This window comes from Capricornis sumatraensis, chromosome 1 (genome assembly GCF_032405125.1).
Source record: "Capricornis sumatraensis isolate serow.1 chromosome 1, serow.2, whole genome shotgun sequence".
NCBI classification, from domain to species: Eukaryota; Metazoa; Chordata; class Mammalia; order Artiodactyla; family Bovidae; genus Capricornis; species Capricornis sumatraensis.
The window spans coordinates 706,161-733,027 of record NC_091069.1 but is presented as its reverse complement, the minus strand read 5'-3'; the positions used below and the strand labels follow the sequence as shown (position 1 = coordinate 733,027).

At 67.7% G+C, this 26,867-nt stretch overlaps 6 protein-coding genes across 13 annotated transcripts; 4 read left to right on the top strand and 2 right to left on the bottom strand.

Moving 5' to 3' along the window:
• Positions 1-859: 859 nt before the first annotated feature.
• On the bottom strand, positions 860-1,660 carry RNF208 (ring finger protein 208). Its single transcript, XM_068974740.1, has one exon. It carries the CDS (start codon positions 1,658-1,660, stop codon positions 860-862), a length of 801 nt encoding a protein of 266 aa, XP_068830841.1.
• Positions 1,661-5,112: 3,452 nt separating this feature from the next.
• On the top strand, positions 5,113-5,907 carry CYSRT1 (cysteine rich tail 1). 2 transcript variants are annotated; one of them, XM_068966798.1, is made up of 2 exons: positions 5,113-5,218; positions 5,505-5,907. In XM_068966798.1, exon 2 carries the CDS (start codon positions 5,509-5,511, stop codon positions 5,905-5,907), a length of 399 nt encoding a protein of 132 aa, XP_068822899.1. In that variant the 5' UTR covers positions 5,113-5,218; positions 5,505-5,508. The 2 variants fall into 2 exon arrangements, with proteins under 2 accessions (XP_068822899.1, XP_068823573.1); XM_068967472.1 differs by having other exon boundaries at positions 5,164-5,218; positions 5,502-5,907.
• An 880-nt stretch (positions 5,908-6,787) lies between these two features.
• On the top strand, positions 6,788-8,570 carry RNF224 (ring finger protein 224). The gene is made up of 3 exons (XM_068988039.1): positions 6,788-6,841; positions 7,417-7,484; positions 8,099-8,570. Exons 1-3 carry the CDS (start codon positions 6,788-6,790, stop codon positions 8,568-8,570), a joined length of 594 nt encoding a protein of 197 aa, XP_068844140.1.
• Positions 8,571-10,798: 2,228 nt separating this feature from the next.
• Positions 10,799-15,501, top strand: SLC34A3 (solute carrier family 34 member 3). The gene is made up of 12 exons (XM_068988016.1): positions 10,799-10,883; positions 11,108-11,197; positions 11,585-11,713; positions 11,794-11,937; positions 12,006-12,117; positions 12,206-12,401; positions 12,585-12,674; positions 12,770-12,857; positions 13,224-13,391; positions 13,469-13,585; positions 13,744-13,868; positions 15,037-15,501. Exons 1-12 carry the CDS (start codon positions 10,799-10,801, stop codon positions 15,499-15,501), a joined length of 1,809 nt encoding a protein of 602 aa, XP_068844117.1.
• Positions 15,502-19,589: 4,088 nt separating this feature from the next.
• TUBB4B (tubulin beta 4B class IVb) lies at positions 19,590-21,983 on the top strand. Of its 7 annotated transcripts, none has more exons than XM_068980569.1 (5): positions 19,590-19,700; positions 19,976-20,084; positions 20,161-20,271; positions 20,803-20,894; positions 21,501-21,983. In XM_068980569.1, the coding sequence occupies exons 1-5, from the start codon at positions 19,644-19,646 to the stop codon at positions 21,861-21,863; spliced, it is 732 nt and encodes a 243-aa protein (XP_068836670.1). In that variant the 5' UTR covers positions 19,590-19,643; the 3' UTR covers positions 21,864-21,983. The 7 variants fall into 7 exon arrangements, with proteins under 7 accessions (XP_068836670.1, XP_068836651.1, XP_068836624.1 ...); XM_068980550.1 differs by having other exon boundaries at positions 20,803-20,914; positions 21,257-21,983; XM_068980523.1 differs by having other exon boundaries at positions 20,803-20,956; positions 21,029-21,983.
• Positions 21,984-22,001: 18 nt separating this feature from the next.
• CIMIP2A (ciliary microtubule inner protein 2A) lies at positions 22,002-25,584 on the bottom strand. Its single transcript, XM_068980504.1, is given in 8 exon segments — positions 22,002-22,066; positions 22,069-22,089; positions 22,443-22,560; positions 22,839-22,933; positions 23,125-23,251; positions 23,347-23,609; positions 23,700-23,914; positions 25,529-25,584. Coding segments are annotated over 8 exon segments (960 nt in total).
• Between the last annotated feature and the right edge of the window lie 1,283 nt (positions 25,585-26,867).

The window sequence follows — 26,867 nt, the reverse complement described above, 5'->3', positions numbered from 1 at the left end:
CAGGTCCTGGAGCCAGAGACCACCAACCGGGCGCTGTCCTCCCGACCCCGCCGCACTGTTCCTCCCTGAGCCTGCCGCCTGCGCCTGATGGACGCTGTCACAGCCCTGCCTCGCGGGCTCGTCGGTACAAGGGGCAGCTCTCAATAAAAAGACACTGGGACTGATGCTGTCGTTCCTGCACCCCTCCCCTCTACCCTTCCTTCACCAGCCGGGCGACAGTCCCTTCTTCAGACGCGGTCGCCCAGTACCGGACAGGAGGCCCTCAGGCCCTGTACCCCACTGTGGTTGCAGCCAGCTTTTGTCCCAGCCCCAGCTCAGACGGGCCCTCAGGCTGTGCCCACAGCGCCTCAGGGAGTCAGGCGGGCTCCGCGGCCCAGGTGGGCTGCCTCGTGCCCCCGGCTGCACTCACACCCAGGGCCCAGCGCAGAGAAGGTGCCCTCCCGTGCCCTCCCTTGGTCCAGCCAGTCCTGCTCCGCCCAGCTGCTCCCACAGGCCTGCCCGGAGCACACAGGTGGCTCACACACGCACACACAGGCCCTGCCTGGGCCCACTGAGCAGAGCAGGCTGACCCCCAGTATCTGGCCGCGCTCCGGTTGCTCAGCCTGGACCCCACCAGGGCTGCCGCTCTGGGTGCCCACTCCCCCCGGCCCGGGCCTGTGAGCAGGCCTCGGCTCCGGTGCAGGGCACGAGGTGCAGGCTTTGGCAAACAGTTTTAATGGCAGAGTTGGCTGCAGCGACAGTGCCACACGGGTGGGGCCAGAAGCTGTGGTGGGCAAGGGGTTAGCGGGCAACAGGGCAGGGCCAGATCCCTGAAGCAGCAGCGAGCAGGGACCGGCGGGCGGTGGCGGGCGGGCGGGCGCTACATGATGGAGCAGGCAGACAGCGGGTTCCGCGCATGGCACGTGCACGCAGCCCCGCAGTACTGCCGGAAGGTCTGGTAGCAGCTGCCCTCGGGCTCGCCACCCCACTGGCCACCCGACGGGGCGGTCAGCGCCTCGGGCGGCAGGCGGCTCAGGATGGACGTGTTGATGGCCAGCGCGGCCAGGCCGTAGTCAGTGAAGAGCACAGTCTCACGGCGGCAGGTGGGGCAGGAGATGAACTTGTACTTGGGGCAGGACTCATAGAGGATCTGCAGGCACTGCTCGCACACGGAGTGCAGGCAGGACAGCACGCGGGGCCGCCGCTGCGCGGCGTTGTACGTGTGCCCGCACGTCGGGCACTCCAGAGGCTCCCCCGGGGCCGCGGCCACCGCTGCCGCAGGGGCCCCTGGGGCCGCAGGGCCGGGCCGCATCACGTACTGGTTCACGATGACCTCGTCCGCCGGCGCCCCCCGGGGGAAGCCCAGCTCAGCGCTGCCCTTGGGGGGCCGCCGTGGCAGGGGCGGGGTGCAGGGCGCCCCTTCCAGGGCGGGCATGTCCCCCCCACAGGCCTGGTTGACGATGATCTCTGTGTCTGAGGGCCAGGCTCGCTTGGGCGCGAGGGCCGGGGGGGGCCGGGGCGCGGGCGGGAAGCAGGGGGCGGCCGCCTGCAGCTCAGGGAACTTCTCAGGGTGGACCATCTTCATGGCCTCCATCTTGAGGATGACATGCGGGCCCTTCAGGCAGGACATGAGGAAGCCTGGCCAGCCACCGCCCGCCTCGGGCCCCGGGTCAGCCGGCATCCGGCTGTCTCCAGTCAGACTGGGTGCTCGGGTGGCGGGGGGAGTTGGGTGGGGCCGGGGGGACAGCGAGGGGACAGCATCCTGGCTGCCCTGTGGACTCCTGGAGGAGGCGGGCAAAAGCTTGGGGGGAAGGGCCCCCCCCAGCGGCCACTGTGGCTTCTCAGGTCCTGTCCGTGGGGGAGGAGGAGAGGGGCAGGGGGGTGTGGGCGGTTGCCCTGGGCCGGGGGTCGGGCCCAGGGGCTCACCCAGGGTCTCTGGCCTCTGAGGCTGGCCAGGGGGCGTTGCAGGAGGTCCCCCTGCAGCCGAGATCAGCCGTCCCGGGGCCCGGACATCCGGGCAGGCAGGGGCTAGGTGGGCCCCATGGCTCCAGGACAGGGCGCCCAGGGAAGGCAGCTAGCCTGAGCGCTGGCCGCCAAAGGACCCGGGCGGCAAGCTCGGGGTTGGCGGCGGAAGCACAGGAGAGGCCGGGGCTGGGCCGGAGCTGCAGGTGAGAGACGGCGTGAGGTCAGCACCTGGGCCCACCCTCACCGCGCACAAAAGACAGGGCGCCCGACCTCTGACCCCGACCCTCGACAGACTCGGAACCCAGCCCCTTCCGTAGCCCCTCGCGCCCGAGGCCCGACCTCTGCCCAGGAGTGGAGGCAGGCGAGCGAAGACCCCGCGCTGTCCCGCCCCGCCCGCACTCACCTGCCCCAGCCTGGCGTTCCCGGGCCGGGCCGCGCGCCGCCGCCTCCGCAGAGGTTGTCTCAAAGGCAGGCCTGGATGCGGCGCCCGAGCCTTGGCTCGGCGGCAACGAAGGCTCCGGCGGCGACCTCGGGCGATGGCCGGGCCGCGGCGGCTCCCGGGGGCGTGGGGCGCGGGCGCGGGGCTCGGCGCGGCGGCGGCGGCGGCGGCGGCGGCAGGTGCGTGCGGAGCGTGGCGCGCTCTGCGGCGGAGGCGCGGGGACCGCAGTGCGCGCGGCGCCCGCAGCGCCACCCCCCGTCTGGGGACCCGCGCGGGGTCCGCGGGGCGGGGCCAGTCTCTCTGCCGCCCCTCGATCCGCCGCGGGCCTGGCGCCCGCTCTGGGGGTCGTCCTCCCCCTCCCCCCGCGGCCCCCGTGGGAGTCGGGATCCCCACGGCAGGCCCCCTCCCGTCTTCCCCACCTCCGGCCCCGCCTGCTGACCCTGGGTCCTGGTCAAGCCCCCTGCCCCGATTCTGGAAGGGAAGGAGTACTCTGAGATCTCACAATACCAGAGGAAGGAAGGGGAGAGGGAGCCCTAGGGTGGTCCCAGGAAAGCAGGCCCCGGGGCCCCACCGTCAGGCAGAGTCTCTGGAGGACTGCCTTCCCCTCGGCCCCTAGAGAATGCCTCCGGGCTGTTCCGGCTCACAGGTGCCCAGCTCAGGCCGGCTGAGGGCAGAAGAGGGTGAGCAGGGGTGGGCAAGTGTGCATCGAAGGAGTGGACGATGGAGGAACCCTAGCTGGGAGAGTGCTCCAAGGACAGGACGCTGGGACACATGGGTGGTGTGAGGGGTGCGCAGCAGGTCAGACCGATGGCAGGACAGGCCCCACGGGGCAGCTCACCGAGGACACGCACCTACACGGATGGGCGGGGAGGCCTTTCCGGCACCCTAGCAGGTCAGCAGGTGCCAGGCCATCAGACAGCTGTGGGCTAACCCGACCCCACCCAGCAAAGCCCCATTCCTTTCAGCTGCTTCCTCGCCAGACTTCCCTGCCCCCCCAGGACACACCCTCTGCCTGTGAGGAGCTGTCAGGTGAGAGGGAGGGCAGGGAACTGGAGCGGCCTGGGCCTCCAGAGTGCCTTTCCTTAACCTGCCGTAGCCACGACGTGGCTTGCCGGCGTTCCTTTGACCAGCACTGGGCCCTGCTTCTGACCCTGGACAGACCCAGCCCCTCTAGCCACAGCTGCTCTGCTCTGTTACAGGCCAGAGTGCCCCTGGCTATAGACCTAAGCCCAGCTCCTGCAGGGCAGCAGAGCCCAGCGCGGTCGGCATTCCTGATGAAGGGCCCCACGTGGGCAGGAGGCTGGAAAGGCGTTCTGGGCCCACAGGCCCAACTTTGCTCTCTCTGAGGCCTCAGTCTAGTGCCTGCCCTTCAGTGTCACCCACCACTCGAGTGTGAGAGCTGTGCACGTGAGCAGGTGCCCAAGGGAGGGGCAGCGAGGGGCCCTGGCCCGAAGGCCGGGAAACTGAGGCAGCCTCGGCCGGGGGCGGGGCTCGGGGTCCAGCCTGGGCAGCTGCTCTACTCAGGCCCCTCCTGCCCCATCTCGAGGCCCCGCCCCGTGCCCGAGCCCCCGCCCCGCCCGGGCCCGGAAGCTCAGCGCCGGGGCGGCCCAAGCCCGGCTCTGGCGGGAAGGGGCCCGCTGACCCCGAGCCTGGTCTTTGGGAAAACCCTCGAGCGCGGAGGCTTCTGGGGACTACAGTCCGCACCAGCCGCCCGCTTCCTTCCAGGCCAGGTTTGCGCACGCGCCGGCCCCCGCCCCTCCGCCGCGGCGGACGCTGTGGGGCGGCGGGCGGCGCCCGCGGAGCCTGCGCGGTGGGCCTGCGCCTTCGGCCCCCCGATTCCGGCTCTGGCCCCGTTCCCCCGCATCCCGTGCCGCATCCGTAGAGTTTGTGCCCAGACCGGTCTGACTGGCCCCCCACCGGCCGCGCGGGTCAGCTGGCCTCTGGACCACGTCTGATTGGACCCCGCCCTTCCCAGAGGCGCCCCCTGCCCCCGAGCGCGAAGGACGAGGGGTGCGGGCCCGGCCGCCCCAGGCGGAGCTAGCCAGTGCCAGGCCCTGCGCCGAGAGCGCACGTCCGCTGTGACCCCGCACCCAGCGCCCCCAGGGCGTGGCAGGCGCCAGGCGCCACCTAGGACATGACGCTGGGGGAGGTGGGAGTGCCGAGGATGCGGCCCCTGAGAGACGGGGGGTTGTGCACAGGCCCCCCCGCCCCCGCCCCCCTCCCCCCCGACCAGAGCAAAACTAGTTTCAGAAATGAGCAGGAAACGCCACTTGTGTATGAAACTCATGTTGCCAGTAGTGAGATAAGTAAGTTTTATCGGCAAAGGTATGCAAACCAAACATCTTTCATCAGTTAGAAACACAGTAAGCCTCCGAGCAGAGCAGCGTGCTCAGTAATGCCCTGGTCTCTGCCTGCGGGCAAGAGGCTCAGGTCACCGTGCAGCCCTCTCCCTCTGCTTCAAAGCAGTGGTTTTGAGACTGTGGGTGACGGCCAGGCCCCAGATCATCTGCGGGCCTGACCCAGGATCCTGTCCTGCGTTCCGTTGACCTGCCGGCTCCCGGAGGGCCTGGACATGCCCCAGATGGGTCAAGGCTGAATCAGCCAGGCTGGCAGGGTCCCCGGGAGCCCAGGCCTGGCCACCGCCCATCCAGGAAAGGAAAGGTGGGTGGCCGCTGTGCTGCGGGATTGGGGCCTCCTGGCATCTTGGGAACCCTGTCTTTGAGCCCCGCCCGAGGCCCCGCCCCTCCCCAGGAGGAAAAAGTCAGCTACTGGAGGCTCAGCTCACAGGCGCAAGGACCTGGGCAAGAGGACAGCTCGCCGCCACCGCAGCTCCAGGTGGGTCCTGGGCTGAGGGACTTCCCCACCCGCGGTTAGACCAGCCTACCTGTGTCTCCCGGCCCCCGCCCCACTTCCAGCTCCATCACAGGGCCCTGCCACTCAGGGAGGGTGGCGGACACCTGGGGACAGCTGAGAGATGCTGGCTCTCACGGTCCCTATACTCTGCCATCTTGCACACACACACACACACACACAGGCGCTTCCACAACCTGGCTTACCTGGGGATGCAGCTGCTGCCCTCCCCGGAGCTGACTTTGTCTCCTTTGCTCACCTTTGCCAGCAGGGCCATGGACCCCCATGAGACACTCGTCAAGAACCCGTACGCCCACATAAGCATCCCGAGGGCTCACCTGCGGCCTGAGCTGGGGCAGCAGCTGAAGGCGGGCTCATCCTCCGCAGAGTCGCAGCCTCTGCCGGTGAGCTCCTGCACCCTGGAGCCTCTGGAGGAGGCCCCAGGGCCCAAGGGCGCCAAGGAGGCTGCCTCCGTCCGGGGCCAGCCAGCCTGTCAGCAGCCCTGCAAGCCCTGTGGCAGCGGGCAGCGCCCGGCAGGACTGGCCTACGCCGGCCCGCCGCCCGTGGGGCGCGGCGACGACATTGCCCATCACTGCTGGTGCTGCCCCTGCTGCTCCTGCTGCCACTGCCCCCGCTTCTGCCGCTGCCACAGCTGCTGCTGCGTCGTCTCCTAGCCCGGCCCCCGCTGGCCCCGAGGCCTGGCGCCGCCAGCCGGCCTCTGCTCAGGCGGCCATGCCCAGGGCCTGGACAGTTGGGACCGCCACTGTGGCGTCGTCACGGGCACTGGCTGCTCCCCTCCCTGGACAGCTGCACCCAACCCACCGGGAAGGCTGACGTCGGCCCAGGCCCCTGGAATGGAGCCCTGGGCACTGCCCGTGCTGGGGGCACCCTTGACCACCTCTTCGAGGCCCAGGCCCAAGCAATAAAGCTGTGCGAGCTCCATCCTGGACACTTCTTCCTTGCCACTGTCCCCTTGGGGAGGTTCCCAGGCTAAATGCCGCCAGAGACCGCCAGCCTCTGTGGGACAGTCACGGGCGGGGCAGCCCCAGGGCAACCTCACCTGCGGCCTCAGCTTGGCCCGTGGGCTGGACAGGAAGGCCAGTTGGGGGCAAGTTAGACAGCAGGAGGATGCTGTGCGTGGAACAGGGTGCTGAGCCCGAGACAAGCCTCCCGGAGGAGGGCCCGGTTGGCAGCACTGTGGCGGGTGGGACCAGCGCGGGCAGGTTTCCAGGGGTGGGAGCCCGGGGCCCAGCACCTGGCCCGGCCCACCCGTGAGTCACTGCCCTGCCTGTGTGTCTTTCTGGTCTCCCACAGATCACCCTGGTCCCTGGCGTCTGCCACGTGCTGTTCCCCACGGTCCTGCCTCCAGGGCCCGGGCTCTGTAGCGGCGGGCAGACAGTGCTGGGCCAGACCCATCTCCCAGCTGTCTGGGCAGCACGGCACACCTGCGTGGGAGGCCGGGGGTGCTAAGCCCCTCGGGCCTGGGGTGAGGCGGGAAAGCGCGTGTGCAGGGGGAGCGTCCAGGCCAGCACCAGGTGCCTTGATGTTTCCGGGATGGGGCAGACAGCTGGAGGAGGTGAGCTGGCCTCGCAGGATGGACGGGTCCCGGTGACAGCCCTCCCCTGACCCCTGGTGACTAGCCGCGTGGCAGGACCGGTCTCTGGGTGTGGGCAGACATGTCACTGGCCTGACTACATGGGGACTCAGACATGCCAGGTTCCCGGCCCCTGCCCCTGGCTGGCCCCCACAGGAAGATGACCCCACCCGGGGCGGCCACAGAAACCCGTCCAACCAGCCCAGGAGGCCGAGGACTGCCAGGGTGGTGGGAGTGAGGAGCCTCCTCCAGCAAGGGAGGTTCTGGGGTCTGACCCCCTCCCAGCCCTCCCTGACACACCCCATCCTGCTATGCCACCAGGCTGGCCCTGGGGCCTTGGCCAGGTGTATGCCAGGGGGAGGTGGCCTCTGAAGGGGCGCCAGGGGCTTTCCACAGCACCCTGCGCCTGGGGGTTTCTGGGTGGTCTCTCCACTCCTGTGCTTTCGGGCCTCCTCGTGGGGCTAGCTTGTGATGGAAACGCCGAAGGGACGAAAAGGCACTGTGACAGTTCAGCACGGACACACACGCAGTGGCTGAGCCACGGAGTGGGGGGCCCCTCGGGGCTCTGAGCTTGGGGGGGTCCTGGCAGGTTTCCTGGAGGAACCGAGTGCTGAAGGGCCTGCAGCACCCAGGTGGGAACCAGAAAGCTTTCCTGTGGTGAGTGGCGGTCGAGTGTGAGTGGGCGCAGGGCCGGGTCGCGAGGCAGGAAGCTGGGCAGCGCTGCGCAGCGTCGGGGGGTGGAGCAGGGGCGTCTCCAGCCCAGTTGGCGGTGTTGGTGGATCCAGTTGCAAGCGCTTTGAGGCTGAAAGGGGAGCCCACGCAGCCCGCAGCCACCACCTGCCTCCCCGCTGACTGGTCCATGTTCAGCCAGTAACGTGAGCCCCAGGAAGGGAGCCCCAGGCGCCCCGGGTCCCCCCAGCCCGCCCCTGGCCACCCTCGTTCTGGACACAGCCACCTGGCAGAGCAGACGCAGGTGAGACAGACCTGGGGCTCGAGCAAGTGGCTGGGGGGTGGGTACGAGCCTGGGAGGGTGCCCGAGGGCCACCGAGACCGGGCCGCAGGCCAGGGCGCTGCCCGACCGGCAGTCACGAGGACTGAGGCTGTGCCCAGGCCCCGGTGTCGGCCAGCCCCACGGGCCACTGCCCACCTCTCAGGCCTGCAGAGGCCTGGATTCCGGCCCTCTGGGGCCGGGGGAGCACTTCCCCTGCTGAGCCCAAACCCGGGGGACGCTTGCAGAGGCCATACCTTACCCGCTCCGTATCCCTCCCCAGGATGCTGCTGCCAGAGGGGCACTCAGCCTCTGAAGAGGCCGTGGCCACTGGGCCCCAGCGCGGTGGTTGCGTCGTCTGCTACTCGGCCTATGACCTCGCCGGGCACCAGCCCCGCCGCCTCTACTGCGGCCACACTGTCTGCCAGGCGTGCGTGCGGCGGCTGGCTGCACCGGCCCCCGAGCAGCGCTGGGTCCCCTGCCCGCAGTGCCGCCGGAGCACGCCCGTGCCCCGTGGAGGGGCGGCCATGCTGGACCTCTACCTGGCCGCCTTCCTGGCCATCAGGGCCGGGCAGGGGCCGTCTCGCCTGGAGCCGCATCCTCCCGGGCCCCGCAAGGGCAGCCCCACTGTTACTCAGCAACCGGCCAGGCTCCTCCCCGCGTCGGGCCCCCTGCCCCGCTTCCCCCAGCCCGGAGGCTGCTGCCTGGCCTGCCGCAGCCTCTGCTGGGATCCCCCAGGCAGCCCCCAGCTCTGAGCGTTGCTTGGCGCCGCCCCTCGGAAGGGAGCCTTGGCCTGCAGCACGAGGCACAGGCTTCCCGAAACAGCCCCGTGTTCTTGCCCCGGGGCCACCGTCTAAGGTGGTGAGCTGTGCCCACAGCGCCGTGCACCTCTGCAGGAGCTGGAATCCAGGCCAGGCCCCGGCCCCACGGGGGTCTCTGTGCCCTGCGGGGGCGCTGCTGTCAGAGTCCCGCGAGCCCAGCACAGATCTGGACGCAGCTCAGAGGCAGCTCCTGCAACCGTCTGGGGGCCAGTGTCCGGGCCAGGGCTGCAGGCCCAGCAGAGGCCGCTCCTGGCCTGCTGGAGGAGGGCCCCTCCTTATAGAGCCCTGAGCCCAGCTGGAGGGTCCCTGCCTTCACCCTCTGTGAAGCCCACCCGCTCACTGCCCCCAGCTCCCGGTGTGTCAGGTGCTGCTTGGGGAGGACAAGCATGGTGGCTGCTGCTGCTGTAGGTGTGCAAGGAACTCCAGGCCAGGGGGTGACTGCTGAGGGGCGCTCAAGACAGCCGGCCCCTCCCCGGGCCTGTGGCATCCTCTGCCTCCCGGGGGCGGCCACACAGACCCTCAGAGGGACCAGAGACAGACCCCACCGGTCTGACTGCCGCACGCCCACCTCCCCCCCGCGGGAAGGGGCTGTCGCTCAGGACCCCTGGAAGGGCCGAGGGGCCCGCCCCAGCCGTGGGGGGCAGGATGGGAGGGACAGGCCAGAGAATGTGCTGAGAGGACAGTCGGAAAGTTCCTCCTTCCTGGGGACAAAGTCCCCCAGCCCCGGCGGTTGGTGGACAGCAGGCAGGGGCTCAAGGCAGCAGCCGGCTGGGGCGGGGCTGGCCCCCGTGGGGCTGCTCACCCTCCCCACATACCTGGAGTGAGAAGGGGCCCGACTCCAGAAAGAGACACCTGTGAATGAGGGGGCCGGACCAGCTGGGGAGAGAACCGGGTGGGCTCGGGTGCTGGGCTGAGCAGCAGTGTGGCCTGGAGTGGGAGAAGGCAGGGACGCCTGTGACTGTGACCGTTGCTGGCCCCCTCTGGGGCTGCGCCACTGGGTGGGAGCTCTGCCAGGCCCAGCCCTGAACTGGGTGACCTCAGGGGTTGCTGCCCTCCCCGCCCACCTGGTGCAAAGAGCTTCCTTCTGGCCACGTGACCGTGGCAGGACAGGCACAAGAAGGCCTGCAGAGATGAAAGCAGCCTTCCCGGGGGGTCCCCAGGACGGCAGGCCAGAGTGCCAGCATCCTGCCTGCCACAGGCGGCCAGCATGCAGCATCCTGCCATGTCCCTCAGGCGTCCACGTGCAGGAGCCCAGCTCTGGGGGCCGGCTGCCCAGCCCTGCTCACCCCTGGGTGACGGTGGGGCCTGGAAGAGGCCGGCACCCAGGGCTGCGATGGTACCCCTGGGGGGCCCTTGGCTGCTGGGTAAACATTAATGGGCTCAGTACACGGCAGGTCATGTGCGCGCCCAGCCGATCTTTGACCTGCAGCTGCTCTCGGCCCGTGTCTCCTCCCCGAAGGTGCCCCTTACTGCCCACACAGGTAGGAGCTTCTAGAACTAGGCGGGGGCCCAGGACACTGGGATCAGGGCCCAGGGCTTAGCGCCCACCTCACTCTCCAGCAGCTGAGGTTGAGAGACCAGTTTGCGGGCAGCCAGAGGGAGGGGTTGCCGCAGGCTCCCCAGGACCCAGACCCTGGGGGTCCAGGCCCAGCAGGCTGAGGAGGGAGCTTTGAGGTAGGGTGGGGCGGGGCGTCAAGCCTCTTGTCCTGCTCCCCATCACTGGGAATGGGCCCTTATCAAGTGGAGACGTTGCTGTTTGGTACCAAATGCCAAAGTCTAAGCTGTGACCATCTGCAGTGGTCTCTGTGACACCCAATAGGAGACGCCCCGGAGTCCCGGCCACTTCAGGCTACGCCATAGCACCCTGGGTCACCCACCAGCCCTTCCTCCAGCCAGAATCAGCTGCAAGCCAGGGCTTCCTCCACTCTGTCCCCCCAAACCGGACTGAGCTCACCTAATAGCCACCTGGGGTCACTGTAGCCATCCCCCTGCAGAAGGAGGAAGGGGGAGACCGCTGAGGCCAACAGCAGGTGGGAAGGGGGGATGGTGGGAAGGTCTCAGGCCAGGACACCCCAAGAGCTGGCGGGCAGGGGGCAGCGTTGAACTGCCCTTCTCCCCGGCAGATCTGGGTTTGGGCCTGGGTCTGTTCCTGCTTGAAATCCATGCCGCATCCCCTCACCGGTGGCCCGGCCCCTCCCGCCCCTCTGGACACAGTTGGCCTGGTGGACCAGAGGCTGGGAAACGCAGGTACCAGAGACCCAGGGTCCCAACCTCCACCGGCGTCCCTGCCCACCCATCTGGCCCCTGACTCATCACACTGGGGAAGCTGGGAGAGGGGCACCAGCCGGTCCCCAGGAGAGCCCACGGCCAGACCCTTCCTTCCCGCTGCCATCCCTCACCCCAAGCCCCTGTGCTGCGGGGCTGAAGGTGTCCAGAAGATCCCTGGCCCTAGCTGACCCCGACCCCTGCAGGGATCTCTGGTTCTGCCTCCATCCTGGAAGACAGAGACATGGACCCCTGGGCCCTCCCTCAGCTGAAGGGCCCCGGACAGGCCTGGAGAGGTAGGTTTGGAGGTAGTGAGTGGTCGGTCCAGCACGGCTCCACCTTGCCGGGTGTGAGTCTGGAGAGGGTTCTTAAGGAGAGAGTGAGGAGGGGCTTTGCTCCAACAGGCCCCACGGAAGCGCACCGCAGACCCCAACCAGGGCACCCGGCCCTTCAGCAGGACGGCTGCCAGCCCTGCTGGCCCTCCTCCTCCATCCTGTGGGCAGTCAGGCTCCCAGGAGACCCCAGAGGGCTGTCGGCCTAAGCATTCTGCCAAGGGACAGACAAGGGGGATTGGGGCCCTGCCCTGGGAATAGGGAGAAAAGGAAGGGGCCTGGGAGGGGTGCACGGGAGGGGTGCGCGGGAGGGCGGGACCCGCCAAGGACCGCCCTGCCCTGTGCCCTCAGAGCTCAGTGCGGCCGGCAGGGCGCTGCGGGTGCTCACCGGCTTCCTCAAGGCCTGCGGGCTGCTGGGCGGCCTCTACCTTTTCATCTGCTCCCTGGACATCCTCAGCTCCGCCTTCCAGCTGCTAGGCAGTGAGTGACCCGCCGGGTGGCTGCGGGCTGCTGGCCAGCCCGGCCTCCCCAGCCTCAGGACACCTGTCTCCCGGGCGCAGGCAAAGTAACCGGAGACATCTTCAAGGGTAACGTGGTGCTGTCCAACCCTGTAGCGGGACTGGTCATTGGTGTGCTGGTCACTGTCTTGGTGCAGAGCTCCAGCACATCCTCTTCCATCGTGGTCAGCATGGTGGCCTCCAAGCGTGAGTGTCCCTCCCCTCCCGGGATGGTGGGGGGGTGGCGGCGGCTAGCTGACGCAGCGCCCCTACAGTGCTGACCGTCCGGGCCTCTGTGCCCATCATCATGGGTGTCAACGTGGGCACATCCATCACCAGCACCCTGGTCTCGATGGCACAGTCGGGGGACCGGGACGAGTTTCGCAGGTGAGCGGGGTAAGGGGCAGACAGGGCCCGGGGTGGCAATCCGGGTGGTGGCCAAGGCCGGCACGCAGCTGCCTCTGTGTGACCCCAGAGCCTTCGGCGGCTCGGCTGTGCATGGCATCTTCAACTGGCTCACTGCGCTGGTTCTGCTGCCGCTGGAGAGTGCTGCAGCCCCCCTGGAGAGGCTCAGCGCGCTGATCCTGGGTGCCGCCAACCTGCAGCCCGGGCGGCACACGCCCGACATCCTCAAGGTGCTGACCCGGCCGCTCACACACCTCATCGTGCAGGTGAGGCAGCTCGCTCCTTTCTGGCAGGACCCACAGGCCAGGGCCTTGCTGGAAGGGCTTTGCTGGCGAGACCAGTCTGGGCCCAGGGTCGGGTGGGGCAAGCACGGTGGACCTGGCTGCAGTCCTCCGAGCCCCAGGCCAGTCCTGAGGAACTGACGCCAGTCCAGGATCCTCTGTTCCCAGCTGGACGCTGATGTCCTTATGGGCAGTGCTACGGGCAACGCCACCAACCAGAGCCTTATTAAGCGATGGTGCGGCACCAGGGAGCAGACGGTGAGGCACCGCTGATCCCTGACCCCAGGCCCACTGAATTACCCGGCCCCGCCTACTCTGAGCCCGTCCTGAGCCCCACCACCTTGTCTTCCCAGGCCGCGGGGAACAACAGCCACTGCGGAGCGGCGGCTGGGGGCCCCTGCCCTGGGAAGAACGGCTCTGCGTCTGAGGGGCCCGTGCCCTGTGAGGCCCGGCCCCGCGCGCCCCCGCCGCCCCGCCGCCCCGCGCGCCCCCGCCGCCCCGCGCGCCCCCGCCGCCCCGCGCCCCCGCCGCCCCGCCAACCCCGCCGCCCCGCCAACCCCGCGCGCCCCCGCCGCCCCGCGCGCCCCCGCCGCCCCGCCAACCCCGCCGCCCCGCCAACCCCGCGCGCCCCCCGCCGCCCCGCGCGCCCCCGCCGCCCCGCCCCCCCCGCGCGCCCCCGCCCCCCCGCCGCCCCGCGCGCCCCCGGCCCCCCCCCCGCCGCCCCGCGCGCCCCGCCGCCCCGCGCGCCCCCGCCCGCCCCCGCCGCCCCGCGCTGGCCGCGGCTCACCTACCCCCGCCCTGCCCCAGGCCGCCACCTGTTCGCCGGCACGGCGCTCGCGGACCTGGCCGTGGGCCTCATCCTGCTGGCCGCCTCCCTGCTCGTGCTCTGCTCCTGCCTCGTCCTCGTTGTCAAGCTGCTCAACTCCACTCTGCGGGGCCGCGTCGCCCAGGCCGTGAGGACGGTCATCAACGCTGGTGCGGCGGGAAGCGGGGCCGCCGCGGAGGAGGGGGAGGGGAAGCGGGGCTCGGGGTCAATGGGTCTCGCTTCGCAGACTTCCCCTGCCCATTTGGCTGGCTCAGCGGCTACCTGGCCATGCTCGTGGGCGCCGGCCTGACCTTCGTGCTCCAGAGCAGCAGCGTCTTCACCGCAGCCATCGTGCCGCTCATCGGTGAGCAGAGCCGGGAGCACCTGGGGGGTGGGCTCAGAACCCGTGATGACCCCCGGCTCCCCCAGAGGTTGGGGTGACCAGCCTGGAGCGAGCGTACCCTCTCTTCCCGGGTGGGTGGTGGGTGGGTTCAGGGCCCGTGATGACCCTGGCTCCCCCAGGGGTCGGGGTGATCAGCCTGGAGCGAGCGTACCCTCTCTTCCTGGGTTCCAACACTGGCACCACCACCACGGCCCTGCTGGCAGCTCTGGCCAGCCCCTCGGACATGCTGCTCAGCGCCGTCCAGGTACCGCCCTCTGGCACCCTCCCCGGCCTGCAGGCCCCTCCACTCCCAGTGTGGGCTGGGGCTTCCGCTCTGGGTCAGACCCCCTCCTGTCCGGTCCTGTAGGCTGGTGGTGGGACGTGTGTCCTGGGGCCTCAGGCCTCGGCTCTCCTGGACTCCACCTCTGGCTGCCCACTCAAGCCCACAGCCTCACCTCCTGGGACCCCAAGGGCCCTGTGGGACTCCTCGGGGTCCCAGGCCTTCCCCTCTTCCCCTGCAACCTCGTCATTTCCAGGACCCTGTAGCCCCAGGCCTTCTTCCCGGTTCCAGCTGGCGGCTCTCCTGAGGGGCCGCTGTGGCCTCAAGCCCCTCCATCTCACCACCTCTGGGATGCCCTCCACCCCCCAGCAACCTAAACGGCACAGGTCCCCACTTGGACAACTCCCCAGTCTCCCTCCATGCACTCCTACCCAGTCCCAGTTCTGCCTCCAGGATGCCTCCCGCCAGCCCCCCAGCTCTGAGCCCCACGCCCAGTCCCATCCAGTCCCCCTGATTCTCTACAGGTTGCCCCTTGGGCCCCACGGCCTCCATCCCAGCGCCCTCATAGGTGCGGCTCTGGAAGGCCTGGATCTCACTGGGCTGCTGCCCACAAGAAGAGATGAACCCCAGCGCTCCCCAACTCCCACCTGCTCTCTTGCCTTGGCTCCATCTCTGTCCATTTAGAACCTCCCAGTGCAGGGCCCTGATCCCCCTCCTCCAGGAAGCCCTCTGGAATGCACCCACCACAGCGACTCCTCGACTTCTCCAGCAACCCCTGGAGAGAGTGGTGTTCCCTCCATGTGTAGCCCTGCAACTCCTCCTCGCAGGAGCCAGGCCAGAACCTGGGGCTGAGTGGCTAAGCCCACTGAGGAATGAGCATGAGTAGGGTCGCCGTGGATGAAGCATGGGCAAGTGAAGCCGGCTCAGGGGAAGGTGGAATCCACAGAGCTATCAGAGACACAGTTACCACATGGCAACGCCGCACTGGGCTCCCAACCTGCAAGGCACAGTGGGGTGTGGGGAGAGCATGCCCACCACAGTGGCCATCTCAGACAGACCTGGACGCCTCCCCTTTCTGCCAGGACGGGGAGGAGCATGGCTCCCACGGAGCCCAGGCTCCTGAGCCCCACCCGCCCGTCCTCCCTCCCTCCAGGTCGCTCTCATCCACTTCTTCTTCAACCTGGCGGGCATCCTGCTGTGGTACGTGGTGCCCATCCTCCGGCTGCCCATCCCGCTGGCCAAGCACTTTGGGAACCTGACCGCCAGCTACCGCTGGGTGGCCGTCGCCTACCTGCTGCTGTGCTTCCTGGTGCTGCCACTGGCCGCCTTTGGGCTCTCCCTGGCGGGGGGCGCAGTGCTGGCTGCGGTCGGGGCACCCCTGGTAGTGCTGCTGCTCCTCTCCGCCCTGGTCACCGTCCTGCAGCGGCACCGGCCCGCCTGGCTGCCCCGCCGCCTGCGCTCCTGGGCCTGGCTGCCTCTCTGGCTACGGTCTCTGGAGCCCTGGGACCTCCTGGTGACACGCTGCTGCCCCTGCAAGGCCTGCAGCCCGCCTCAGGCTGCGGCCAAGGAGGCCCACTGTTATGAGAACCCCCAGGTTCTGGCCTCCCAGCAGTTGTGAAGGGTGGACGTGCCTCACCCTCTTGCCCCACTGGCCTCTGGTGGCCCAGGGGGATCCCAGTAGCTGCGGACTTCTGAGTCACCTGGGTCGCCTTCTTTGCAAATAAAAAAAGCCTGTACCCAAGTGTGGGCCGTCTTCTCTCCCCAATCCGGGGCTGCATGGGGAGGGCCCCCCTCGACACCCAACTTCCCTCCACCCCACCTTCGACCCCAAACTTTCCCCACCTCACCCCCCACCCCGCCCGGTAGGGAGCTGGGGGTGGGGCAGTGCCTTTGCCGCCCCCCAGCGGACACTCGGGGGCCAGCGCCGAGCCCGAGTAGGAGCTGGAAGTCCCCGGAGGTGCGGCCAAACAGCCGAAGCCCGAGCTGTGACTCTCTCTCCACGGCCGCCAGCGGCAGAAGGCCCTGAGTGCGGCCGATCCGGAGCGGGGAGAGCCCGCAGCAAGAAGCTCGGAGTCCAGGGAGGCTGGACGCGCCCGGGGCCTTCCCTGTGGTGCAGGGAGGGAGGGCGGACGCGCGGGCAGCTCCGGCGCCCTGCAACCCCTGTCGGCGGTCGGCCTGGAGGGCGTCACGTGGCCGCTGCGGGGCCCCGAATTCCGCAGGTGCGTCGCGGAGTAGGGGGGGGCACGGGTGAGGACCGGGTGGCCCCGAGGCGCCCCGCTCCCCCGCGTCCCCGGTCTCCTCCCGCGGCGCGGCGCCCACCGCTGCGGGGCACGGGGATGCGGGGGCGGCGCGGGGCTGCGGGTCGGGGGCGCAGAGCCGGCGGGCCAGTGCGCGGTTACCCATGTCCGCCGGCCTGCACCGGGGCGGCCAGGGGCGCCACCCCGCCGTTCTGGGCAGAGCAGGTGCTCAGTGCCCCCACCCCAGGAAGTGGGTCCTGCCCGCTACGCCCGGCGCAGGTCGCCCCTGGAGGCAGCACCTAGGTAAAACGTCTCTGGGCCGGGTGCCCACCCGGGGCTGACTCCCCTCCCCCTCCCCCAGCCCTCTCCCTGCCCGCGCCGCGGGTTTCCACATAGGAAGGCTTTTGTCTGGAGCCCGGCGCTGGTAACCTGACCCCGCTCCGGCTCAGGGCTGCCCCCAACACCAGCCGGACCCTGTGCCGCCACAGCCCTGAGAGGAGAGCGTTGGCAGATCCAGTCTCTCCCCCGGAACTCGGGCGCCTTGGTGTGCCCATGTGCAGACGGCTGGGCAGCTCGGACCCGCGTGGGGGCGGGGGTGGCAGTGTGGGGTATGGGGGTGGGTTGCCTGTTTCTCGGTTTGCAGCTGCGACCAGTGATCACCTTCTGATCCAGGGATGCTGCCCCGAAGATGGGGGCCACCTTCCTTCCCAGCCTCCCAGGTGTGCCTAGCCAAACCCGATAGGGGGACAGGTGTGAATGTTCAGGAAGATGAGACCGGGACCCCAGAACCAATTCCTGTCCACAGTGGCATCCTCTCACTCGGGTTCTCACAGACCCCCCCTTCCCGTGTCCCCCAGCCCCTCTCAGCTCCATGTCTCCTGTCCTCCCAACAGGCCTCTAGGTCTCCTGAGCCTGGGGCTCACCCTGGCCTCTGGAGGAGCGAGCCGCCTGCTCTGAGACCCACAAGGGGCCTCGTGGGAACAAGACCCCTGGGGCAGGTCCATGTACCTGTTTTTGGCTTCCTCCCACTTTTGTGACCTCAGGACACACCTGCCCTTCTGACATCAGCCTGACGCCCATGGAAGTCCCTGAGGAGGGGCTGGGCCTGGCTGTTTCCCCAGGGACACGGTGGGGGAGGGGGCTCGCCCTCCCAGTGGTGGGAAGGCAGTGAGAAGGGAAGCAAGTACCCAGTGCGTGCACCTCTCCTTCCGGGGGCGGGTGAGGCCGCCCACAAAGGCTGACTGCTGGGTCCTTTGAGGCCATGAACCAGGCGGTAATGCAGCCTCCCACTGGGACCATGGCCACCAGTAAACAGAGCTGTCGTTGAGGACGCCTTCAACAGCTGCAGGCTCGGGCGGGAGGGCCAGGTGCCCGGCACTCCCACAGCCCCCGCCCACTCTGCCTTGCGTCCCGCTGGGCCACAGAGCCCCACTGGGCCCAGACCTCCCCCCAGCCTGGACCCCGTGGCTCACTGGAGCCCACCTCCACCCTGCGGCAGGAACACCCTTGGTCAGGGGTGGGGACCTGCAGGGCCTCCGCCCCACCTGCCCTGTGCAGCAGTGCCAACTGTGGTCCTTGGCCGAGGGCCACGGGTAGGCCTGCTGCCTTGTTTCCGGCCAGTGTTCACTTTGGGAGTGAGGTGGGCAACCTGGTGCCGCGAGGGGCCCTGGGGCTCACACCTGGGGGGTGACACAACTGTTTTGTTACCTGTAAAGCAGGGGTGCCACGCTGAACTCCCGGCCTTGCGGGCACTGGTCACAGGAAGCAGAGACTTCTGCCAGTGGGGTCTCAGCCCAGGGTGGGGGGCGAGGAGGGCAGGCTCTGACAAACATTTCAAAGTGCCCCAGCTCACTGGCTCCCTTGGAGCAAAGTCTGAGCTTTTCCCGTTCTCGCTGATCCTGACGACTCGGTGCAGCCTCCCTGCTGCAGTGCAGGGCCTCGCAGGCCTGCTTGGGCCGCTAAGCTACTTTGCAGAGCTAGATGCCAGGCAGGGACCCTGCACACACGACAAGTCACTGCCTGTGGCCAGCACCAGCCGGGCCCACCTTCCTGGACTGGTGCGGGGGAAGGGGCTGGTCCCCTAGGCCCTTCAGGAACTATTACTTTGACATGCTGACTCACGCTTCAGGTCAGGTTCAGGACTGCAGCTGCAGACCACTCTCAGGGTATGGAAAGACTCATCCCTATGCCAGTGTGCTATCTCCCAACCGTCTCACCCCCAGATTCAGTATACCGTGAAGCGCCCTAATGCTGCAGCACGCCAGGAAACGGCGGTGTCATGGAGTACACGGTGAAGAGCAAGCACAATCTCTCTAGGTAGAGATGACCAGGGGCTGCCCACAACATCCATGGGCTGGAGAGCAAAGGAGGGTAAGAGCCTCACCGAGAAAACCAGAATCGAGAGAGGACCCGTGGCCACAGCGAGAGAGACTGTCCATGGCGAACGTCACGAAAACATAACGCAAGCGTACTGTTTTTAAAATGATTGATTAAAAGTGTGACTACATGCAAGTTAACTGTTTTTTTTTTTTCATAAGTTGTTTTTTTTCCCCTCCAAACAAAATTCAAGGAAAAGTACAAGCATTTGTTCAGCCAGGTGTACCTATCTGTGGTTGCCCAGAGACCTGGGCGCGGCCCTCGTGTCTCCACGCGGGTCTGTGAGCTCCTGGGGCCAAGGCACCAAGGCAACAGGCGCCAGGCCAGCGCGGTCTCCACAACAAGCCGCAAGCCGCTGCCGGGCAGGGCCCCGTCCTGCCTCGCCCGCCCCGCGCCCACCTCTCTCCAGCCGGGCGCCGCGGCCCCACGCGCTCGCCCACCTGCCCACGACCCGTGCGGGCCTGAGGACCGAGGAAGGGGGCAGGCGGCCTCCAAAGCTCAGGGGGCGGGCCAGGCGCCGCCGCCCTTCGGCCCCCGATCCCCGAGGGAGTCCGTGTGAACGGCGCCGAGCCCTTCCTCCGCTCCAAGACTCCGCAAGATGAGCCTGGCCGCCCTCTGAAATGCGCACAGCGAGGCCTGTGCCCGCGCGAGGGCCACGGGGCGCGCCCCGCCCGCCTGCCCGGGGCTCGGCCGGCCCCCGCAGCGCCCCGCCCGCGCCGGTCCCCGCGGCACTGCGGCGGTTACCAGGACGCCGGCCCCGCCAGCCAATAGCGGAAGGCTGGCGGCGTGCTCTGCGGAGCCAGCCAATGGGAGCACAAATCAATCATTTGAAACAGCCAATGGTCAGAAGACCGCAGAGCGAGGGGGGGACTTGGATAGGGAGTGAAGAAGCCGCGACGGACCAATAAAGGGCGAGCGGCGTCGCGAAGGCGGGCCCTGGGCAGCCCGATTGACGGGATTACAGCCAATCAAACGAGGCCGCCTGCCAGCCTCGCTCTGGACGCCCAATAAGAGGCTGGCGGGGGCGGGCACGGCGGGTATATAAGCGCCGGCGCAGCGTCGGTTGTAGCACTCTGCGCGCCCGCATTTCGGCTTTCGCTCGGCTCTTTCCTCCGCAGCCGCCCCCGCTGCAGCCGCCGCCGCCGCCATGAGGGAGATCGTGCACCTGCAGGCCGGCCAGTGCGGCAACCAGATCGGCGCCAAGGTGAGCGGGGACGTCTGGGCCGGCGCGGGTCCTCCGGGCGGGGCGGGCTGGCGGCGGGAAAGATGGCGGCATCCGGCGGGCGGCGCCCCCGCATTGCGGCCCCTCGCGGCGCCGCAACCGGGGTTAGGGCGGCGGGCAGCGGCTGGGGTCTGTGGGGACGGCCGGGCGGCGGGGGAAGGGAAGGCCGGGCCGCGCCGCGCCGTCCGGGGCGGGGTCGGCTCCGGGCACCTCCGGCGTGACTCAGCCCTGGACCGGCCCGCCCGCGTCTCCCGTAGTTTTGGGAGGTGATCAGCGACGAGCATGGCATCGATCCTACCGGCACCTACCACGGGGATAGCGACCTGCAGCTGGAGCGAATCAACGTGTACTACAACGAGGCCACCGGTGAGACCCCGCGCCCCTTCCCCACCCCCATGCCGCCCCGCGGCCCTCCCCTCGCTGACGCCCTCCCGCCCCCCAGGTGGCAAGTATGTGCCCCGCGCTGTGCTCGTGGACCTGGAGCCGGGCACCATGGACTCTGTGCGCTCGGGGCCTTTCGGGCAGATCTTCAGGCCGGACAACTTTGTCTTCGGTGAGCCGCGGATCGGGGTGGGTGGCGGCTGATAGACAGGACGGCGCAAAGGTCAGGGGGTGCCCAGTGTCGCCATCTTCAGGACTCGCAGAGCCGAAGTTCTGATCCACTCTGTATCCTCAGTAGAAGCTGGGTTCCAGGACGCCCTCCTCCTCTCGAGAGTTATTCAATCCCCTCACCTAAAGCGGCTTTGCCGAGAAGGCCCAGCTGTCTGCCTGCCGGGAAGGAGTAGGCAGATGTAATCTTCCTGCCGGGAAGGCTGAGCTGGAGGCAGTGGCCGCTCGTCTGCTCTTGGGAGTTGGCAGAGGCTGCCCGTGGGAGGGGCTGGTTGGTTGTTTAGCCATGTTAGCGTGACACCTTGGTGTTTTCTCGGCTACGTCGCTACCGTATCCGTCTGGGGACCTGTCTGCTACACCTGCGGGGTGGGTTTTGTGTGTCATCCACACGGTGTGTCGTTTGGCCTTTTTGGCACGAGTGATCAGTGGTGAGCACACGCCTGGCTGAGTAGCAACCGGCTGCCCTCTCTTGCAGGTCAGAGCGGTGCCGGGAACAACTGGGCCAAGGGACACTACACGGAAGGGGCGGAGCTCGTCGATTCGGTGCTGGATGTTGTGAGGAAGGAGGCGGAGAGCTGTGACTGCCTGCAGGGCTTCCAGCTGACCCACTCCTTGGGTGGGGGGACTGGGTCTGGGATGGGCACCCTCCTCATCAGCAAGATTCGGGAGGAGTATCCAGACAGGATCATGAACACCTTCAGCGTGGTGCCCTCGCCCAAAGTGTCGGACACCGTCGTGGAGCCCTACAACGCCACACTCTCAGTCCACCAGCTCGTAGAGAACACAGATGAGACCTACTGCATTGACAACGAGGCGCTGTACGACATCTGCTTCCGCACCCTGAAGCTGACCACCCCCACCTACGGGGACCTGAACCACCTGGTGTCGGCCACCATGAGCGGGGTCACCACCTGCCTGCGCTTCCCGGGCCAGCTCAATGCCGACCTGCGGAAGCTGGCTGTCAACATGGTCCCCTTCCCGCGCCTGCACTTCTTCATGCCCGGCTTTGCCCCGCTCACCAGCCGGGGCAGCCAGCAGTACCGGGCACTGACGGTGCCTGAGCTCACCCAGCAAATGTTCGATGCCAAGAACATGATGGCCGCCTGCGACCCGCGCCACGGCCGCTACCTGACCGTGGCCGCTGTCTTCCGGGGCCGCATGTCCATGAAGGAGGTGGACGAGCAGATGCTCAACGTGCAGAACAAGAACAGCAGCTACTTCGTGGAGTGGATCCCCAACAACGTGAAGACGGCCGTGTGCGACATCCCGCCCCGCGGCCTGAAGATGTCGGCCACCTTCATCGGCAACAGCACGGCCATCCAGGAGCTGTTCAAGCGCATCTCGGAGCAGTTCACGGCCATGTTCCGGCGCAAGGCCTTCCTGCACTGGTACACGGGCGAGGGCATGGACGAGATGGAGTTCACCGAGGCCGAGAGCAACATGAACGACCTGGTGTCCGAGTACCAGCAGTACCAGGACGCCACGGCCGAGGAGGAGGGCGAGTTCGAGGAGGAGGCGGAGGAGGAGGTGGCCTAGAGCGGCCCGAGCCGGAAGGCTGAGGCCGTGGGAACTCTTTATTCACTCACAGCCCGCTCTGATAGTCTGTCTCACTGTGTGTGTGTTCTTTCCTGTCTCGACATCACGTGCTGTACAGCCACCACCATTAAAGCGTTTTCATAGTGTTTGGCCGCGCCTCTCCAGTTCCTTCCGATAGGCCCTGCGGGTGCTGTTGCCGAAGTCAGTGCGTAGTTGTCCTGCATGGCTGTGAGGGGGATGCTGCTGCTGAGCCCCTGTGCTCACCGCACGCATGGGGAACACGCAGGGCTGCTGCGGGGGGCCGGGGGCTGCCTCCCAGAGGTGGGCCCAGCCTGTGCACAGGAAACCCCCAGGAGGCCAGCGTGCGGTCTGCAGGCACTTGGCCTTGTGGCTTTTAGTCAGGGCTGTCAGTGAGCCCCTTCTGCACGGGGAAGGGGAGGCACTGAGAGAGTTTTGGGTTATCCTGTCCCAAGGGAACCTTGCCTGAGGTAAGGCCTGGCTAAGAGGGCCCAGCCCCTGGCCCCGCCCCACAGTGGCCTGTCACCACGACGTCTTCCAGGAGGCGCCCCCGGCACTCACATGGTATGGAGCCCATGTAGAAAGGGATCAGGCCCTGGCTTCTGTAGACGGCGTTGCTGGGCCAGTGTGTGCTGGGCAGCCTCTCGCCCAGGGCACAGATGGGATTTCTGAGCAGAAACTGGGGAGACAGGCGGGTCAGCGCTGCCATGTCCTGCCTCCCCAGCTGGAAACCACGGAGCAGAATGTCCTGGGGGCGTGTGGCTGGCATTCTGGGAAGTGAGTGGCTCGGGTCTTCCCTTCCCACAACACTCCAGACCTGGGAGCCAAGACCTAGTCAGAAGGAGATGGCTTGGGAGGGGGGCGGGGCGGAGGGGATAGCCTCTCTGGGCAGAGCTTTCTCCAGGGAAGCCAGAGGGTGGACACGGCCTTGCTCACCCAGGGGTGGTGTCCACACACCTGGCTCTTGTCGAACTCATCCATAGCCTGTGTGACCCCATCGCGATAATTCATCCCCATCACCCAGGCAAACCGAGGGACAAAGCCTGCGTAACCTGGGGAAGGAGGAGATCAGGTCCCCTGCAGGTCCCCACTTGCCCCGGGGGTCTCAAGGCAGTCTGTGTAGGCTGCTCCCTCTTCCTAAAGAGGAGTGGGCCCGCAGAGCACCCACCCTTGGGAAAGGCCCACGGGCAGCCTCACTTGCTCTCCCCCAGGCCCTTGGGGCCTTGGTGGGGAGGGCACGCACCTGAGATGGCCTTGCGCTGGATCAGCTGGGGGTGGTCTAGCTGGGGCAGCCTGTGGAACTTGCCCACGTCGAGTGTCTCCTGCCAGTGGGCGAGGGGTGGGGACTCATCCCTCCTGCAGTGGTACAGCTGAAATGGGGAGGCGCAGGTCACCGCCCAGCCCCCGCCCAGGTCTGGCTGGGGTGGGGCCTGGTGCCCATGTTCCCGGGGTGTCCCTCAGTTACCTGGTACTGCCCGGGGGCCTTGCAGGCAGGGGCGGTGCTCTTCCAGACCTCTTCCCCTAATGCCAGCCGCAGCCCCGGGTGTCCAAGGTCCCTGGAGTCCCCCTTCCTGCCCGGGGGGCAGGGGGCGTAGGGGGAATAGGGCATGAAGCCTGCAGGCAGTGGGACTTGCCTGGATACATTCTCACCCCCCAGGGACCCCTGGGCATCCGCCTCCTGGGGTGGGAACCGGCCCAGCATCTCGAAGTTCTTGTAGGGCTTCAGACCTGTGTGGGACAGGGCAGCCTTGAGCCACAGCAGGCAGGAGGGCATCCTGGGGCATGGCGGGGCCGGGGCTGGGGGCGTGGGCGGCTCACCAGTGTAGTGGGGTACGTAGGGCTCGGTCAGGTCGCGGCAGGGCACAGACGGTGGCTTGGGCTCGCTAAAGTCCTCGATGAACCTGGGCTTGGCGACGGGGGCCAGCACGGAGCAGGGGCTCTTCTGCACGCTGGGGTCTGTGAGCAGCTGCGCCGTGGTGCGCCCATAGGTGTCCCCCACCCGGTAGCGCAGCTGCGGGTAGAAGCCGGCATAGCTGCAGAGGCGAGAGGGCGAGGCCGGGCCCCACCAGCATGTGTGGATCTGGCCTGCTGGCCTCAGACGAGAGCCTCCACCTGCCTGCAGAGCGGGGGTCACGGCAGCCCCGCCACCTGGGGCTCCTGGGGCTTGAGTGGGCCGCTCAGGCCAAGCACCGCGAATAGGCCTGGCCCGCGGGAGGGGAGCTGCGTCGTCCTCCCCACCGTCTGCGGGCCATCCGCCAGCCATTTTCCAACAAGGGGCGGAAAGAGAGACTAGGGAGCTCTGCCCGCCAAAGCGTCGCAGGGAGGAGACGGGCTGGGCCTTGGGCTGAGGCGCACGGGAGCCGGCAGGATCCCGGGAAGGTGTGGGGGGACCCTGCTGGTGGGGGAGATTCAGGCCTGTGGGGAAGTGGCGTGGGCGCCACGGCTAAGCCCCGAGGAGTGGCCTGTGTGCCAGCAAGGGGTGTGTGTTTCTTTTTAAAACTTGCCTGGGGGCACAGTGCAGGGGCACGGGCTCAACCCCTGGTCTGGGAAGATTCCACGAGCCACGGAGCAACCCACAGGCACGGAGCCTGCCTGCTGCAGCTCCTGAAGGCTGTGCGCCTGGATTCCGTGCTCTGCCAGACAGCACTGCGGTGAGCAGCCAGCCGGGCACTGCCGCGGAGCGGGGCCTCCGCGCGCCACGGCCTGGGAGAGCCCGTGCCCGGACACCCAGTGCGGCCACAGGTAGCAGATGCCAACGTACATATATAGAATAAAATCTATCAAAACCCCTGCTCAAGTGGATGCAGGTCAGTCAGCGAGCTGAGCGAGGCTGAGCCTGAAGGTCAGGGCCTCTTCAGTGTCCCCGGAGTTGCCTCTGTTCTTACTAGCCTTTTTTGGCGTGTGGTCTGAGTGTGTGTCAGTGTGCACACTGTGCGTCAGCAAGGAGGCCCAGTTCTGTTTATCTTTGGTCACGCTGCGTGGCAGGCAGGATCCTAGTTCCCCAACCAGGGATCGAACCTGTGCCCCCTGCAGTGGAAGCTCAGTGTCTTAACCGCTGGACCCCCAGAGAACTCCCCATTTCTGTTTTTGATGTGGGGACACTAGCAAGGCGGCCTGAAGGCCAAGCCTGTCAGCTCACCCCAGGTGCTCATCTCCTCTTTATCTGTTATTTTTTCATGTTTTGGGGGCACAGGGCATGCAAGGTCCTCGTTTCCAGGCCAGGGGTCGAATCCTTGCTCCCTGTGGTGGAAGCAGAGTCTAACCCCTGGACGGCCAGGGCTGTCCCAGCTCAGCTCTTTAAAGCGGGACACACTCTGGAGGGAGAGGCCAGTGCACCCAGCTGTCACGCTGTCCCCAGCCTCTGCTCTCCGCAGACGTGCACCCACCCGGCAAGGCTGCACCGGTAGGGTGGGCTGGCCAGGCCCCCGCAAACCTGCCCTGGCTTTCCTGACTGGCCTGCAGCCTCACCCCACTCCCGGGCACCCCGGTTCCCAGCTCCTGCCCAAGGACCAACCCCCCCCCTCCCCGACCCCAGCCCCACTCTGGCCTCAGCTTCCTGGAGACACAGCTCTGGGGTCCCCTGACGCCCCAGCCGTGCTCCGCCGACCCCGGGGACCCCAGGCCCGCCCCAGGGCCGTGGTGCTTACCCAGGGATGTAGTGAGGTTCTGGCGAGAAGAGGTTGTGCTTCTGAGTGGCCGTCATCACGCCTTGGTTCTGCGGGGCTGCCTCCAGCCCCGCGCCTGCGCCTGCCACCTTCCAGAGAGGAGCCCTGTTGCCTGGCAACCATTGTGAGGAGGACTGACTGCTGAGTCGCCCTGCCTGCTGAGTCGCCCTGCCTGCAGCACTGGTGAGCACTCCCGCCTCCAGGCGGGGCCACAGGCTGGGGCTGTCACACTGGAGAGCCCCCTGGGTAGAGAGGGGCAGGCCCCGGCCAGGACGCTCACAACCCGCAGGAGGCTGGGAGCCCGGTGAAAAGCAGCCCCTCGGGGTGAGGCTAAGTGAGCCCCCTCCTCGTGCACGAGGCGCTGGCCACTCTGGAGGCACCGCCGCGAGGTTCAGCAAGCGAGCCTCCTGAGCCAGGGGGCCACTGTCCTCGGGGGTCTTTGCTCTGGAGCTGGCACTGCTCTTTAAGTCACCAAGTCCGATTCTTTGCGACCCCAGGAACTGTAGCCCACAGGCTCCTCTGTCCGTGGGACTTCCTCAGGCAAGAGGACTGGAAAGGGTTGTCATTTCCTTCTCCAGGGGGTCTTCCCGACCCAGGGGTCGAACCCATGTCTCCTGATCTGTCACTATTTTCCATTTAAAACAAATCCTGATTTTTTTTGGGGGGTGTGTGTAGGGAGGACTTTCTAAGCATAAAAATGAAGACAGGTAGCATAAAGGGGACGGTTAGCAGGTTCAAGCACATGTCAAACAACAGAATAGTCAATACTAAGAGACAGGTGACAGAGCGGGGGAAGTGTCTGCAGCGAGTGCTGTGTGCAGATACGGTATCGGTAGAAACAAGCTCCCCAAGCAAACCCATGAGAAGTTAACACCCAACAGAAAAGCCCGTGAAGCCGGCCCACAGTGAGGACAGGGCCTCAGTTAAACGAGTGAGGGCGCTGGCGGCCTGACCTCACCAGCACAGAGACCACCTCTCACGTGGGGACGCCGGCGGCCGGGCTTTGACCTGCGGCTTCCACTCGGTCCCGAGGAGACGGCCCGTGGAGCACAGGTGTGCGTGTCATCCGCCGCGGCAGGGTTCTTCCCGGGGAACCCGAGCTGCTCCCCAGGGAGCGACCTTGGAGCAGGTGGGGAGCCCCCCGCCCTGATTAAAGGTGTGTTTCCTCAAGCGAGTCGCTACCGCTACCGACAGGAGCGCCAAGCAGGCCCGGTGGCGCCGGATGGGGGGGCCTTGGAGAGGGAGAGACGGGCGTGCATGGGGGACTGGGGGATGGGACATCCTTGGCTGCGCTGCCCGGGTGAGGCCAAGGCCGGGGACG